This window comes from Agelaius phoeniceus, chromosome 2 (assembly GCF_051311805.1).
Source record: "Agelaius phoeniceus isolate bAgePho1 chromosome 2, bAgePho1.hap1, whole genome shotgun sequence".
Taxonomy (NCBI): Eukaryota; Metazoa; Chordata; class Aves; order Passeriformes; family Icteridae; genus Agelaius; species Agelaius phoeniceus.
This window is the reverse complement of record NC_135266.1, coordinates 70,321,561-70,339,265: the sequence shown is the minus strand read 5'-3', so window position 1 is coordinate 70,339,265 and position 17,705 is coordinate 70,321,561. Positions and strand designations below refer to the sequence as shown.

General features: G+C 39.8%; 1 protein-coding gene across 4 annotated transcripts in view; it reads left to right on the top strand.

Moving 5' to 3' along the window:
* MTUS2 (microtubule associated scaffold protein 2) overlaps positions 1–17,705 on the top strand; it is a 263,446-nt gene that overhangs the window by 106,260 nt on the left and 139,481 nt on the right. For all 4 annotated transcript variants that reach the window (XM_077173823.1, XM_054627789.2, XM_077173825.1 and 1 more), the window contains 2 exons: positions 5,150–5,390; positions 14,778–14,984. In XM_077173823.1, the coding sequence (XP_077029938.1) occupies positions 5,150–5,390; positions 14,778–14,984 (448 nt within the window). The remainder of the gene's footprint in view (positions 1–5,149; positions 5,391–14,777; positions 14,985–17,705) is intronic.

The following is a 17,705-nucleotide window of genomic DNA, read 5'->3' as shown; positions in this document are numbered from 1 at the left end:
CATGCTTAGTAGGTGGAGGAAGGACAGGGAAGAGCAAGCCGTGTTTGTCATGTGCTCTTGCATCCACTGCTTGGGACCTGAGGTAGTTCAACAACCAAGCTTTTCATACAAACACTAAAGATAACACAAGTGATTTTATTTGAACCAGTCTTTTAAAAAAAGGATATGTTTTTTTGCTCTGTGTCTTGTGGTGTTATTAAGGCTATTTTACTCCCTACCTCATTCTACATACAATATAGATCCAAGGAGCAGCATTAAAATAAAAATTTTAGTGACTCAGTCAAAACCTGGCAAATATCCAAATTAGGATACTGTGTATGAGTGTAGACTGACCCTTATGGCATATTAGCTAGAAACCTACTGAAGTGAGCAAAGATTATAATTATTTCTTATCACAAACACAGAAAGAACAGTACTTGCTGTCCTTTTTCCTTTAACTTCAGTTTTCAGCTCTGTCCCTTGTATTTTATGTCCAGGGAGTGAATTACCTAAGTCTTTGGCAGATTGTCTATTCCAGCCATCATTAGTATATTTTCACAATTTCCTTGTAAGGTGAGGGAAAATTACTAGGTTACTGCTGTTGAATGCATGGCAATGGAATGAAAGCCAAAATGACCCAGAGTGTGCACTGGCTGTTTGACTGTTTATAGGGTGGCAGGACCCTCTGGAGACCACAGGTGTCCGTGAGAACTGGGGTTCAGATAATCAGGCAGGATCAGCAGACACATCAGTGAACAAAGGACAGATTTCTGAGCACTGCTGAGGACTGATTTCAGCATGGTAAGGATTCAGGTTGTGGCAAGTCTGCAGTGTAATTTTCTCTAGACTAGGGTTAGAAGTAGGACACATGAGCTGGAGATGATCTTCCCTTCTTCCTCCAAGAAATATTACTTTTGGTGAGTATTTCAAAGAGTCAATATCTGAACCCAAGCAAACTGCTTCTTCAGAGAAGCTGGACTGACTGGAGAAGAGACTGAGAAGAAAAAGTCAAACTGTGGTTTGCATGATGAGTTTGCATTAGGCCGGGATTCAGGAGCTGATAGCAGAAGATGGAATCTGCTTTCTTGGACTGCCACCTTAAAAGCAATAACCTGGTTGTCCTGCCAGCTGAAGGAATACAAAGGGGCCTGATTTGGTTCAGTATGAATCAAGAGAAAGGAAAATTATCAATCCATGAAGGTGAACAGATGCTTAAAAGAGCAGCTGTGCACAGTATGGGTTAGTAGCAGATGAGTGATGTGTAATCCAAAAGAAACCAATTAGGATGCATTGAAATATATCCAAATCACTGAGCTGAAGAGAAAATGTAGAAGACTCAGAGGTTTTGGAGACAAGGAGACTCTGGCACGATGGCCACTGTCTTGGTTAGAGAAAAAAATCCCAGACTGACCTATTTCACACATGCACTATTGTCTTTGGAGAGCTTTGATTAGCATTTTGTAGCTCCTTGTATAGCTATGATAGTATTAACAGCTGTAATCTCTAAGCATCATTCAGCTAAGTGGTAGGAACAATTAAATATCCCTCTGGGTGCCAGGCACAGAAGAAATAGGAAGGTGCTGTCTTGGGCAAGAGACTCCAAGAAAAGGCCTGGACAACTTTATGAGAAATACTCAAGGGCTGTCTCTGTGCAGAGGGAAGCCTGCAGGGCTTCTTGAGCTGCCTGTGCCAAAGCCCACTCAGGGCAGCTCAGACAAAAATCCCAACTCCAGCATGAAGGCAGTCCAGCTGTGCTGAGGGCCATAGTGGAATTGAGTTAAGGCTGAATGGGCAAAAGAAAAGAAAACCTCTCAAGGTGAAATGCAAAATGCTTAAGAAATCCAGTCCTTTTCCAGGGCAGGTCACTGCTGTCCACATCCTTGATCACAACATGATCCCCATCTCATTGTGGACCTCACCCTCTTCTAGTCAGCATCAGCGGGTGTTTGTGGGCTCTTTGTTCTCCCATTGCCTCTGTGGGAAGTTACAGGGCAAATCAAGTTACAGGCTCCCTAAGACTGTAGCTGTCCTAGTGAACTGAACAGTGGAATATGACATGTCCTCCAAGGTTCAGAACAGGTTGGCTGCTGGACTGGGAGCAGGCTTCCAAGCTCAGGATCAGCTCTGCCAGAGCATGCTCACCCAGAGGCTGCTGCCAAGGACCAGGCTGCTGCATGGACCAGCCTGGGAGAGTTTTCCTGTACAGGTACAGTCTGTGTGCTGTCAGAGAGTGGTCACTGGCCACTTTACTCACTGTTTGATGGCTGCTGCCAAGAGCCCTGACATGGTGAGGGTCTGGAAGGAAGTCTGCTGATCACCAGCTCTCCTGCCTGCCTCACCAAGACTGTGCTGGCCCCATTCAAGTACCTTTTGGGATCTGTTCCCCTGCACAGACATCATTGTGGTCCAAAGATGGACTAAAGTCTGTTGAAACAAAAAGCCTGTTGAGGTAAAAAGGACTTGGGGGAGTTGTTTTATATACAGTCAAACCAAAATTTTTTCCCCTTGATCCTGTTATTTGAACTGCCTGAACTGATGTTGCAAACTCTTTTCCCAAAGAGTTGCCTGAAGCAGGTGCTTGACAAGCAAATTCTTCCTGGAGGCATTAATGTTTGATGATGTTATAAACAAAGGAACATGAAGGAAAGTGTTGGGCATCCGTACCTGTTGGCCATGCTGCCAGCTCTGCTCAGGAATACCCAGCCTGTGGAAATTCCTGTGTGCTCAAAGTATTTGTTGCAGACTTTTCTGGCTCATTTCAACAAATCCATTCATAGGTGTGTAGGTAATGAGCAGACAGCCCCACAGAAGAAAAATCTGGGCTGACCTTCTTGGTGGGCAGGTTGCAACAGATAATTTCCCTAGAAATTATCTCTAGGAAATAGAGATCGTACAAAAACCTAGTACAGAGTGCTAACAGGGATCATATTAATTCACATCTTTCTGAAGAGCTTTAAAATGGCAATAATTTTATACAATTCTATTGAGACCAGTTGAATTTTGCACTTCATGAATTCACAGTTAAATAGAAAGGAAAAAAAAGTATATGTTCATAACAAGTCCTCCAAAACTGGGATCTTCAAAAAATAGCATCTAATTCTTGAGAGATATTTGGGCAAATTCAGTTGTACTTGATTATCTTAAGGGTCTTTTCCAATCTAAATTATTTTATTCTAAGTCCTTCTCCTTGAGAAGGACTCCTTCCTTGAGAAGAGCTTTTATGCTTGTGATTGATTTGGTTTGTGTCCATGTTTGTTGCCCTTCTCTGCTGCTCTTAGCATACTGTCAATAAAGAAAAAGAAATGGGGTGAGAGAAGATTTGAATAAACTGACCCAGTTTATAAAAAATGCTTATTTTGTGTATTTAAAGATTTTCTCTTTTCCTCATACTGAAATATTTGGCATTGGTGCTTAACTTTCATTTAAGTATGAAATGATAGTATGCATAGTGTAATCTGATAGAAATAAATTTATCAGGGAGAGAGGAGATAACTGAGGCTTATCCAGAAAAACAATCTCATATCTAGAAGCTGAAAGTAAGAAGCCAGACATCTGCAGTCCAAGTCTGCAGAATCATGGATATTATACAGCAGAAAACTGCATCCTAACTTTAAATAGGTCATAAGAGTATATTAAAAAAGGAAAGAGAAAGATCTAATGGCAGGAAATAGGACTGCAAATGGAGGGAAAAATATAGGGCAAAACTATAAATGTTTGTTGCATCTGCCCTCCTAGTTCCTGTGCAAAGGCCTCAAATATTCTTCTATATTTCATAGTTTAAGGCCAATCTTGTCTCTTAGCATATTAAAGATTTGCTAAATTAGGATTAAAGCTCTTGAAGGAGCTAGGATCAAAGCTTTTATAGCCAATGTTGAACTGCATATTCTAATGCTTATAATTGCTAAATAGAAATTGATTTGGCATATTATATGCATCATAACTTACAGCAGAGTTAATTAATTGGCAGTTACATTTCTTCCTAGGTAGCCTGTGGCACTTTTTGATTAATTTTTAAACAAATTTATTTCAGATTTCCTATTTCCTATGCTTTTTTTCTTTTCCCACGGCCTAAATGGGATGACTGAAAAAATATTCATAGGTCCTTTCTACATTATGTTGATATTGCATTTTATAAGAAAATGGTGAAGAAGTTGGACTTTACTCAGAAGAGCAAACAGTTCTTTGCAAATGTGAGAGATCAAAACTCTGCACTCTTGTCCTGAGTCACGAAGCAGCACAGAAAAGTGGGAGTCAGAGCCCAGCCTGAATGCACAAAGACACAAGGGCTGAATCATGGAACCAGATTGTTCCTCAAGTGCAAGTTCAGTGCTCTGAGCCAGCTATGAGCTGGAAACACGTCCAGCTTGGGACTGACTCTGCTCTTCTTACAGTAAATGCCCATTAAAATACTGAGAGATTTGACACTGATTATAGCAGCGCAGCATCTATTTGTGATAAATAGCAAAGGTTTCACATTTGCAAATCTGATAGTTTTTTTCTTCAATTCTTATGGCTATGTGGGTTTTATAGCTCCAATCTAGAATATTCCACAGGCCTCTGAAAGCATAAGTTAGAGAAACGTGCTTACATCCACAACAAGGTCTCTTTCCAGGAATTAGAGGGGCACAGATTACAAGGAACATTTTTCCGTGAGAACATACTGGGGGTTCTTTCTTTTTTTTTTTTTTTTTGTCACAGAAATTATTTGGCAGTACAATTTCTCTGATAAAATGTACCTAAACACCTCCAGCTTTATTTTTAGCTAAGTTAAAACCAACTTCTCCCAGAATTGGGCAAGAATATTTTAAATAACTTCTAACAAAAATTCCATTTACACAGTCTCTTAGTATATCTACATGTGTAAATAATATAACTTTTCATGACTTAACAGTACCCTCATTTTCACAAATTGAAGGTCTTCCATTTGTCCATTTTCTTTTGGGGAAGGCATCAATTCTTTATTTGGATGTAGTTGCCTATTGAGAGTGTAATATACATGTTTTTGAAGAGCAATTCATATAGTAAGACCATAAATTTTTGAAAGCTTGCAGTGCTCTGAGGACCAGATTCACAAGGAGGGAAATTTAGCCTTTACAAGCAGTTTGGAGCTCCATATTGTCTGGGTTTATTGATTTATTGTGTAATATCTGTGTTAATGATTTTTCTGCAGGTTGGGGAAAGGCCTGCAAAAGATGAATTTTGCCCTCCAGCGTACACCCACTATGAGGTGTCACCAAGCTTTTATCGATCTGCCATGATCCTGAAGCCACAGCTAGGGCTGGGTGCAGTGTCCAGGTTGCCATCTGCCAAGAGCAGGATTCTCATTGCGAGTCAAAGATCCTCAGGGAGTTGTCTCCATCAGCAAGGAGAAATAACAAGTACTCCCAACCTCTACCATCCCGATGCTTCAGGTAAAGTATGAACTTTCTTTCCTTTCCCTTTACTGTTGTCACCAATAAGGTACCTTTTTTTTTGAGACAAAAAAAAAATCACAAAATGAGCAACATTTTGACCTGATCCTACAAAGCTCCAACAGCACCCTTTGAGGTCTGTCTTTTTATCCTGCAACAAGGCTGACTAGGGAGTCTGGGACTTGTGCAAAGCTGCAAAGGTTGTTTAGCATGTCATTGCCAAAGAAAGAGAATCGTTTTCAATAATAATTCTCATTTTTCATCTTTTTATCTTCCTCCACCTTGTAAATGCCTGAAAAATCTTTGGTTTTGTTCTGGGGAAGATAATGGGATATTTTCTTCCATCATGAAGACCCCACCATTCAGTCTGGATTTGACCTTCCCCACCACGTTGTGCTCTGAAAACCTGGGCAGTGTTCAAATGTGCCAGCAGAGATCTTGATTCTCTGAAGGCCTGGTGTACACCTCTTTGGAGACAACACTTCTAATACCTTTTTCTCCCTAGCTACTGCCCAGCTCAGCATGACCCTGGGCAGAATTACAGGGGAGGGAAAGGCACGAGAAGAGGTGGAAGGAGAAATGTTTGATGTCACAAGAAAGAGAGAGTAATTACTTCTACAGGACACTCCTTAATAGCCTGGAAAAGTGTGGAAGTTTAAAAAATGCACAGGGGCAAGTTCAGAGACAACTGAAAATCAGTCATTGTCAGAATGAAGTGTAGCAGCTGTTTAGCAGCCTAGAATGCTGCAGAGATTTTTAAAAGTAGTCATAAGGACTAAAGTTAATTAATGACTTAAGGTCATATGATCTCTTGCCCCAGGATGGGATTCTTTCTGATGTATCCTTATTTAACCTGTTCATGAAAAACTATTTATAAAAGCCTTTGATATGAGATTTTGGAGCCTCTGAAAGCAGGGCTGCTCCAATGCATCACCTATTTTCAAGTTAAAATTGTTCCCTAATGTTTTGCCTAACCCCCTTTGTTGCAGTTTGCTTCCTCTTTTATCTGGAGTAGTTGTGGGGTCTTTCCCTCTTTGCAGGTATTTGAAAACTATTACCATCTCTCCCCAGTGCCCATTTGTCCATACTAAGAAGCAGGAGTAATTTAGAAAAATTTAGAATGGAAATGCACCAGAGCATCTTGACTTTACCCTGAGAGGACAGTGTCAGTCAGTAATACAGGTTGACAGGATTTGGGGCTTATCAGACAATCAAGGTTCTCTGTAATACAGTGCCTCTTGCCAGTATTCTTTACTATCTGACCCTGCATGTGGAGTTTATCTGATGCCATTAGCAGAAGCTGACCAAATTCAGCTGTATGTGACTTCTGAGACACCCCAAGATTGCAGGCTGGGTTGTAAATACCATTTCAGCCCTGTGACTTGAGTTCAGTCAGCAATGAACATGGGAATACAGGTGCAGAGAGTAATTGGATCATAATTTCCATTTAAATGAAACTGCAAGAGTCTGTGAGTTCAGGATATGAGTAGGGTAAGCCCTTGTGTTATAGGAAACAGTTTGGGAGATAGATAAGAGAGAAAGTGCAAACAGACCTATTACCAAGTAAATGTTTTTTTCTGATCCTCAGAAATGAACACTGCCTTCATTTTTATTCATCCATCCATTCTCCACATTATCCTCCATCACTGATGCTAGCAGACATTACTTTTCCTTAGCCACTTTTAATCCATACAAGAGCTTGTCTTGCATGTATTCATTTACCATCTTCTATGTTATGTGACATTTTAAAATCTAAACAGGATCAGCTTATCAGTCCCATTTCTTGTCTGTAGTACTGCCTTTAAAAAGAGCCAGTACACGAGGCGTGTACATAAGTAAATTGCACAAGCTGTTACTGTGATTCTATTCCACTAAAGTTGTATTTCTTGATGTTTTCTTATTTATCAAAAGTTGGGGTTTTTTTGTAATTTTTTGAGTTTAAAAAAATATTTATTTTTTTAATCACTGATTATTTTTTGGACCTGGTCTGCTTTGGAGGTCAAGTTAAATTTATAGCTCTCCATAATTTCCTTCCTACAACTGTTGTTGCTTGTTTCTCTCTAATCTTTTGATACCTTGCTGTTTCAGAAAGGGTACAAAAGACAACTCCTGGTAGTCCAATAATCTGTCTGTCATCTCTTTCAGGACCCCAAAGTGTGTTTTATCTGGTCTTTGGGCTCTGACTGTTTTATAGATTTCAAATTACACAAGACTTGTTTTGGAGAGGTTACTAATGTCTCCAGTTTTTCACTGTCCACCCCAGGACACATTGTTTTCACTTCTGGCATCTCACCTTCCACTTTCCTTGCAAGATGAAGAATGTGTTTAATTTTTCTGCAATACCTTATTCTGTTGTGAAGTACTTTTCACTGCTCTCCTTTGTTTCAATGCCTCTTCCTACTTATCTTTTGTGTACTTCTGAAATCTTACGTTGGTTTCTTTACATTTATTTTAGATATTTTATTTCCCAATTATCTGTTCAAGATTTTGTTATAATCACCTTTTCTTTGACTAAAGCCTTTTTCCTTGTATGTCTCAAATGACTTAATCCTTGTCTTGGCAATGTATAACTTCATAGGTCAGCTTACCAGACTTTTTTGTTTTTAATACTTCCTTTCAAAAAGAATAATGAATTGCTCATGGAAGAGGCTGAGGTAAGAGAAGATAGGACAAGATTGGTATAGGAGTGCAGAGGCATCAGAGAATTGATTCCTGTGCCTGTATCCACAGCAGAGCACACATGCCGACCAGAGATGGGTTGCTGCTTGCTGTGGAAGGGTTGTATGGGACAGCACCCCCTGGCATGTCAGAGCTGTTGGGGTGCTAATTAGAGGAGCTTATAGAAGGGCCAGACCTTTTAGCCATCTGTATTAAGGTACCCCACACCATTTTCAACCACTTTCCCTTAATTTGGCCGTTAGCTGTAGTATTATTTGCAGTATATTTGATCTGCATCATTGGTTCTGCTGCACTATTTGAAACACAGGATTAAACACAGCTTTGATAGAGTCATATTTGCAAACATGAGTAAATAACATGCATGAACATATTGGCAGTGTCTGGGATGCAGAGCCAGTAAGACTTGCTCATGGGTGTTGTGGGGTATGAGAGCTTGGGTAGCTTCAGCAAAAGCAGCTGGGGACTAAGGGGTATTTTTCTGTCAGGGATACCAGGCCTGCCTTCAAGACTGCTAATCAGCATCTCTTGCAGTTTGATCCTGAGCTTTTAATCCAGTTTCCAATCCTGGTGATATCAGCCCTGCCCTGAGGTAATGGAAACAGAAGGATCAGCCAGTTGCTATCCCGTGGCAGAGTGCGGTACCGCGGTGGCTCTGTTACACTGAAATCGCTGTGGCACGGTATCGGGGACAGCAGTGGTGCCTCTTAAGGAGGATTTTATTCCCCTTTGCCATGCCATTCATTATGCAGCAGTCTGGTTAAGCAGCACTGATAAGCGGGGTGGTTTGGCCCATGCATAATACTAATCCTCATAAAACTGACTCTGAAGTAATTGATAATTAAATCCCTGAACTGCTGTGATGGACTGCAAGTATTATGAGTGCATTAAGGGTTTTGTTAGCTTTACCTCATGCCCAGTAGAAAGTGAAATAATGATGAGTGCTCCCTCAAGTGTGATCTCTAAGTGTGATGCCTAAAGTGTGGTTGGATCAGTGATCCTTCTTCATCAGTAGGATGTAGGACACGTAGCGGCATTGGCTGCAAGTGCCTTATGAAGCAGTGCTGCTCCTTCGGTGGTGCTTTGCCTCAGGTGGGTCAGACAAGCAGCCTGACTGTAAGAAAAAGCATTCTGCAAAGTAGGTAAAATAAGAAGTTACTGAATTATGATCTACTTATAGGTGCCATAGAGTCTCTGAAAGCTTAACATTTGTTTATTTTATGTAAATAGACTCTACTCTTCCTATGGGAAACTTGTAAATCAAAACAAGCATTGAAGCATACTCTGTTTATAACATGTAAAATATTAATATGTTTTCCTTGGTTATAAAGACTTCTTGAAGCAAGTGTGTTAGGATTTGCATTCATTAGCTGATTATTTTGATGGAATTAATGTCTGATTTTGAAAAGTATAACAGAGATCTCATCGTTAAAGCTTCACTTTAATTATGCTCATTAATTTAACTTAATTCTACATTTTTCAGTAGTGTTTTGGGGTATTTTCTTCTCAAAGAGTGAGTTAATGAAATGTTACTTCCTTATCACTTCTCTGTGTATTAAACTTGTCAGTCCCAAGGGTCTAGCTGCTCCTCTCATTTCTAAGCAAGTCAGCTTTCATTGAAGACAGAATTTGCCCATAAATCAGGACTGCAATATTTGTCATTCCTCGGACAGACACAGATATATGCAAATATTTGTGTCTTTGCATATGTATAATGTATTTCGTCTCAATATGTCTACACCTTTCTCCCAGCAGGAAACCTTTATTTTCATGTTTATTCTCAGGAATAAGCAATCTAATAATGACCTATTATTTGAACATGTAAATTAGATTTGATGATAGAAAAGAGGTTTTGAGGTAGCTTTCTGAAATATTGCCATACTTCTACTCCAGCTCTGTCTGTACTTGCAGTCTGAGGTACTTGGATTTGAACTGGCAAGCTTCTTAACTGGTTGAGAAAAGAGGGACAAGGGACTGGTTCAGAGAGGAAAATGTTCTTTGTCCTCCATTAACCTGCAGAGTTTTCAGTTCACACTCTCTATTTTCTTTGGGAGCGCAATCTGACTGTACTTCATTTAAAAAAAAAATGTTTCAAAGGGACACACACACTTCCTTGTGAATTTTTTTTGAGGATATTGTCATCTTACTTGAGACATTGCCATTTGCCACCTCTCTGCTCCAATTACTGTGTCTTCAAGGAGCTAAACCCCATCATATTAGAAGGGTTGTCTATATGACAGTTGTACCAAGCTGTCATTTCTAAGAACAGTATGTGGAGCAATCTGGGTGTAGGAGCAGGCAAGTGCTTCCTACCTTGCCTCCTTCCTGCTCAGAGCCAAATGTTGTCTCTGGCTGGACATCCAAAGCCCTTCTGAGCAGCAGGAGCAGATGAGATGCAGCTCCAGTGCAGAGAAGTGTTCTGGCTGCTCTGGGCTCCCAGTGGAAAATGCAATGAGTGAGACTCATGCATGGATGATTCCTGTGCTGCAAGTTTTTGAGGGATGCCGTGCTTTTCACAGTAGCTGCTGAGCGAACACAGACATTTGCAGCTTGAATGAGTTGTGAGATGACAAGTTCTTGGGGTGTTGAGAATGTGCTAACCAGCCTTGGTTTGCCTGGGAGCTGGGAAGGCACAGAGCAGTTTTTGGTGCTTTTAAATCTGAATCATGAGGAGGTGAGCATTTACTACCATATGATGGTGGACTGACCCATCAGAAATTAATCAGTGTTCAGCAGTGACAACTGTTTGGCCTTTGGAACTGACCTATCCCAGGCTTGATGGTGTTTGGGTGAGAGACCATCAGGGCAGCTGGGCTCAACCTGCTCACTGCTGTTTAGGTGTAAACCATTAAAGCCTCTGTTTTGAAGCCCCTTTCCTCAGTTCTTGTTTGGAGAGAAGATGTTATGTCTATACAGGGAAACTACTAATGTAGTGGCACCAGAAAAAATTTCTCACTTGTGTGATTTGTTTTTAATCTGCAAAGATACCAGTGAGCTGGGTTAACTCAGCTTATATTATCTTTGACTGATGCGGTGATATTGGAGGTAAGTGCTTTACCCCAGATTTCCCAATATGCAATGAGCATAGTGATGTTCAGATCATCAGTAAGTGAGAGAAAATGGCATTTAATGATTAAAGTTTTAACTGAAATGCTGGTAAAAAAAAATAATTTAAAAATGGGAAAGCAAAGAAAACGAAAAACCCTATGACCAGATAACAAAGACTTGCCAAGGATCCCTGAATTGTGGAGTTTTAAAGTCTTGAACTGCTATTCTTTTTCATAAGAACATATCTGTATAACTCATTTCTTTAATTTTTCATTCATTTCAGCTAAAACATATTTCAAATTTCACAGTGAAATTACATGAAAGTTGCTTTTTACCCGTGCACGAAGATGCAATTCTTGTGCAGTGGGGATGCATAAGAAGTGAAGTTCAGACTTTTAACAAAGTCTCCTCAGGCACATCTAGCTCGTGTCAATCAGTCCCTAACTCAAAATGTTTTTATGTTTCTGGATGGGAACAGCTTGAAGTGTCATAGAAAATCACTTGTGTGCATACAGACAACAATACTTAATTCTATAATAAGCTTCAGGCAGTGAGACAACTAGAAAGATTTTTAAGCTTATTTTGGCAGATTTTCATTAAAATAAAAGCTGCTCATTAAAATAACTTTTGTTTTGAACTCCCAGACCTTGTTTGTAGGAGTACTTCTATACTTTTAAGGAACAGAAATAAAGCAAAAAACATGCATGAGAAAACTTGATGAAGTTTAGAACAGAAAATATATACAATAGGCTGGTGTCTCATGTATTTTAATGAGAAAGAATACACAAAATTACTTAGCTTTAAGGATTTGAATGCATCCCTATTGAGGATAATGTCCTGCCCCAAGGTCCTCATGGTACAGAAGAACTGAATTACAAAGAAAAAAAGTGAAAAATAATTTAAGGATGATGATGAGTACAAGATGCAAATATTGTTAGTTCAGGGGGAATTGGAATTGAAGTCATAAACTAGAAACGCACAAAAAAGTATGAGAAAAAACCACTAAATCCTCTGCTCAAATCTGGAAGAATGACTTTGAAGAAAAGGTAAAGATGATTGGGCAGTTTGTAACCAAAACCCTTTTGGCTTTAAGGAAATCCTTCTTCTTCATTCATGGTGCTTGGTCACAAACTGCAGAGAACAGTCAGTCTGGGGACTTGTTGTGGGCATCCCTACAATGTAGTTGAGTTGGGGACCTGGGAGTCTCAGGTAAACCACACTGCCCTAGGCCAAGCATGTTTGAATAAAGCCATTTCTAACTTTATTCCACTGTCCCAGTGGAATTTCCCCTGTATTGTTGCAGGAAGTCTGTGATATTTATAGTCTGTTGCTGTAAAATGGAAATATGTCTCCCTCCACCTCAATTTTCAGAGATTCTTAGGAGAAAGAAATCTCAGCTTATGCAGTCCAGGTGCATTTTTTGGAAACCTGTAAAACCCATGAGAGACAGCCCCATGCCTTCTCCCTGCTGCCACTGAGCTGGGCAGGTTCCTTGCACCTGCAGCTGCTTACCATGAATACTTGTTCTCTCCTTCAGATCTGGAGGGTGCCTGGGCTTCGTCCTGTCACTGATGCAGCACATGGAGTATTTTGCAGTGGGTAGGGAAGAAGTCTTGGCCTTGGAAGCAGCCATAAATCAGCCATAAATCAGCTGCAGTAGGCTGCTGTCAAAGCAGCACAGCACAAACCTGGCAGTGAGCTGATGGTGACCATCACTCCTGTCTCTTCTCTGTGCTAACGTGCCTGCTCTGCCCTTCACCTGCGCCTGGAACCCATGGCTACCTTTGAGCCCCTCTTCACAATATCCAAAGGAAGCCACATTCAGGATCATAGTCCAAAATTGCTTCTGTTAGTGCCAGGGATGAGGAGTGAATGGGGAATTTAGTAGTCTTTTCTTACTCACTATAGATATTTGTTATTTTCATTTGGGTTACTCTGCACAGTGTGTACTTCTCTGGGCTTGCAAAGGTGCTGCAGACATCCATCTCCTTGTGTCTTAATAAAGGGCTCAACCTGAGGAAAGTGGGTACAAAAATGCATTTTAAGAGCCTAGAGTATAAAAATTGTTTTATTCATTGAGCAAGGAGCATTTTTTACATCTTTGCAGGAGTGTGTTTTATAGAAGAACAAAACTCTTTTTAGCTTGGTGTTACACCTATTTCTGTTTCAAAAGGAAAGGCTTAGTTACATGAAACAAAGCTTAGCATTAGTATTGTGATGAGGTACACAAATATCTTTCAAAATCCCTGTAACATTTTTCTGCTCAAAGGAGTTAGTCTCGTTTTCTCTAGTCTTCTCAAAGTGAAATGCTTCATTAAAATTAATAAGGCTGTGACCTACATAGTTTACAAAAGAATTAAATACTGTAATAATATGACCATATTCTTACTGTGCAGTTAATTTGTATTTTTCTTTATATTATGAATGTTTACTTCTTCCTTTGAAGTTTGTGTCGGGCTAGTGTACAATAGTGTTCACTGAATAAGAACAGAAAAAGGGTGACTTTTTGGCCTTTTCAGAATTTGTTGGTAGCTTTTAATGCTGCCTTTTCTACTACCCCATTTGTCCTGATTAAACACTCTAGCATCAGGTTTTGGAGATTGTTGTTAATATTTTTTTAAAAAATATGTATTTTTGCTGCACAGAATTCCACAGGAATCTGGTATTCTCAAATTTAGGAAGAAAAAGCTCTGTCCAAATTGATGTACACGTGAGGTCTGGAGTCACTTGGGTATCCAGACCTTCCAACCAAAAGAAAAATCTAATTTTTGGTCCTTGACCTTGAAGGCAAGACTGCCATGATCACGGACCTTTGGACCTTTGGCCTGTGAAGGAAAAGAGGAGCATTTGTGAACCTGTGTTCTATATTTGCCTAGGAAGTTTTGCCTGAGCAGGAGCAGCAGCCTACAGGTTAGGACAGAAGCTGAAGACAGATGAGTGTTTGGTAACCACAGGCAGAAATCACAGCTGAACTGCTGCTGTGGTCTAACTCCAGGTGTTATAAACCAGCTGCTGTCACTTTGCTGAGACCTGGTGGGTGTCACTCACATGGGCTGATGTCTTAGCAAGGAAAAGTCCACCAGTGGAAATGGCCAGTGGTATGTTAAAAAAGTAGGACTTTACAGGTCATGTCCTTGTTCCCAGGCTTGGCGCAAGAAAAGGGAAATTTTTTTTTAGTGGAATTTAAAATAAGAACTTCAAAGAAGTGTTTTCTTTGAAATACAAAGAAGTTCTGTGTCCTTGAAGAGGATTGTTGCTGGTTTACAATACTTTCCAAAACTGGAGGTTATGCGTAGCGTGTTTGTCTCTGTGAGTTTTTTTAATTGGCACACAATAAATGTAAAATTAGAAAGCGATACAGCATTGAAGAAGATAACATTAAAAGAAATTTGTAGCAGTGTTTAAATATGTTACTTTGCTGGAAGTTTGAGTTATGCCCCATGGGTACTTGGCACACTTCACCTTTTAAAAAATATTGTGACCTGAAATTTTTCCACCAAATGTCTTTTCAGCGCAGCAAAAAGTAAGACGTCACTGCAGTTTGATCAGCCATTTAAACTTGTATTCAGCCTTGGTACTGCCTTTATGTAGTTGGGAGATACAGGTAATGGTCTCACAGTTAACTTATTTAACAAAAAATTTCTTTCTTTTTCCTTGTTTCAGTTGATCTTAAGAAAGGATCATGTCCAAGTGCTGCAAAATCAAATCTCCCCAAGCCCTGCCCATCTGGACTTCGTCCCCCAGGTTATTCACGGCTGCCAGCAGCTAAGCTGGCTGCATTTGGGTTTGTCAGGAGCTCAAGTGTGTCCTCTGTCTCCAGCAACCAGTCCAACGACAGCGCTCAGAGTGACCAGAGCAGGACAACTAACCGTAAGTCCCAAAAGTGCCCTTCTTTCCGGAGGGATATTAAACAGATGTGTCCCAGGATTGTGAAGACTGTAGTTTCCATATAGTTCAGAACTAATGAAATCTGTGCAGTACTCACTAATCTCTTCTGTGCCACTGACTTTGGTTTGGTATCTTGATTGCCCAGTGAAGTTTTTTTAAAAATATGAATAATAATTATTAAATATTAATAAACAAGCATTAAATTCTAACAACTGTTTAAAATATTAATAGTGAGGGATGAATAGGGCCTGAATGTTGAGGAGGTGGTTTACCTTGCTACAGAGAAAATTCCATTAAGAGTGAATTTGAGGCATTCTTTCTTGTATTTTGTTTTTTACCTGGAACGCGCCTTCTTACAACCTGAAATAGTAAATAAACAGAGCGAACTGTGTTTGGCAAGTAAATGGCAGCCAATGCAGAACAGGACAAATATTATCTAAAATAGGAGCTATAGTCTTTCTCATCTACTTTTCTTCTGCTTCTTAAAATTCAGCATAATAAATTCAGCCAGTGATACGAAAAATTGAGCCAGTGATATGAAAGAGATCAGGACTGATATCATAGTACATCTACCAGACTTTGAATGATCCCCTGGCAGAAATGTCATTCCAAATCCTATTTTCTGCAAAGGCTGTTAATTTTATTAAGTACAAAATAATACCCACTGGATTCTGCAGTCCTTGGGAAATGTGCACATGCCCTGGGCTCAGAGCAGAAAGGGGGATTGAGGGATTTTCCTGCCCGTTTTTCTTTGAAGAGTGGATTGAACCTGAACTGTGTCAATATCAAAGCAAGTGGTATCAGCCCAAGAGGGGTGCAGACAGGGCCTCCTCTGAAGCAGCAGAGGAGACAAGATGCTTCAGGCTCCTAAATCTTTCACTGTTTGTATTAATTTGAAATTAATTAAAATAAATACAATTAATATAGTTCAAAACCCTAAGGATTTTCTCTTTCCCCTTTACATGGGGTGATTGAAATTCAAAAGACTAATGTCAGCAGGGACTTTTAACTTTACCAATGCCCCCAAACATGCTTGTATCTTGTTTTACTGTTGGACTAATCACTCATTTTTTGTTATTTCCTGATAAACTTTACTTTGAGGTAAGTCAGCATCTTTCACTTTGTGCTTTTACCCTACATTTATGCCTTTTGAAGACTTCTCTTTTTATCTGGTGTTGTCACCTTTTAGTCTTTATTTACATAAAACCTGTGTTAAGGACAGAATTACCTGATATCTGGTTAGACCTAAACTATGTCTCTGCAAGCAATATTGTTGTTTAGCAGTTTCAGGTGAGAATCTGAAAAAAATGACAGCTGTAAGTACAACATCATCCTTGAACACACCAGATGTATACAGGTTCATACAAATCTAAGACCAAAATACTCCAGGCTGCTGAATTTGAATCAATTGATTTCTGTTAAAAAAAACTGTGGAAGAAGCATTAGCAATCTCAGGCATAGATAGTTACATCTGATCCTTCAGTTCTCTTAAAAGAAGTCGATTTCATTTATGTATTTTGGTGTATTTTTGTATTATCTTTGTACATTAAGCCCATAAAAACTGAAACCACATTCCAGTCACTGGAAGGACATGGAAGCATTTGGTTTCAGCTGACTCAGCTGAGGATGGTAGTGCTCTTTGGTGTTGGGATCAGGATGATGTGACCATCTTGTGCATATTACAAGATCAGTTTTGATGGGTATGAAATTACCTAGGGGAAGTGTTCTGCTTGTAGGAATTCATGTAGAGATGAGCTCAGCCCATCATCTGATGAAAAACAGCATCTCTAACTATCAAGTTAGATAACTCTTGGAAGCTGTTGTGGAGTTTCCCTCCACCTCCATGCGAGAGCAAGAGAATGAGCCCCTCCCAAGGGTCATCTCTCTCACATGTCTCTGCTGTCTGGCCCAGAAGTCTTTTACTTCTCTGTAGTTCCAAAAGGATAGTGCTTCCTCCTGGACAAAGGTGAGGGAAGGAGAAGGTGTGTTGCCAAGCAGGTGAGGGTACATCTGGTGTTTAGAGTAAGTTGGTAAGTCATGACTTGGTAAGTCATCACACAAGGTGACACCTACCATCACCTGCTTGCTTTGGATTAAAGACAACGTGACTCCTGTTCATGGGGTGGATAAGTAGGAAGAAAAAGTGTTTCCTTACTGGTAATTTATTAACTTTCATAGAAATGTTATCTGTATGAAGCTGTGCCATCTTTTTCTATTTATAGCCTGTGTGCCAGCAAGAGTTAAATTAGTTGTCCAGCACCCAGGAAGCACAAATTAGCTGGTTTCCATTCTACCGCAGCTTATTTAACACAGAGCAGCAGTGCACTTAAACATGCACAGAAAGAACGTAGGGGAGAAGTACTGGCTCAGGAATCTTAGCATGACATATTATTTCTTCCCTTCATTGTCTGCTGGAAGAACAGTTTTATTTAAATTAAATAAATAGCTGATTCTGTAGTTACTACCTGAGATCATGTCTTTGACTAAATCAGGTCTCCTAGAGGGCAAGCAAAAGCTTTACTGTTAATTTCCTAGCTCAGTAGGGTAGAAAAATGCAAAATTATCTAGCTTTAGAAGTCTTCAAACACACATAACACAATTTTCTATTTAAGCAGCGTCTCTGCATGTCAGGGAGACAAAAGTAGTTGATAACATCTTACAAGTGTGCATTTGTTATAAATAGAGGAGCTGCTACTGTTGTAA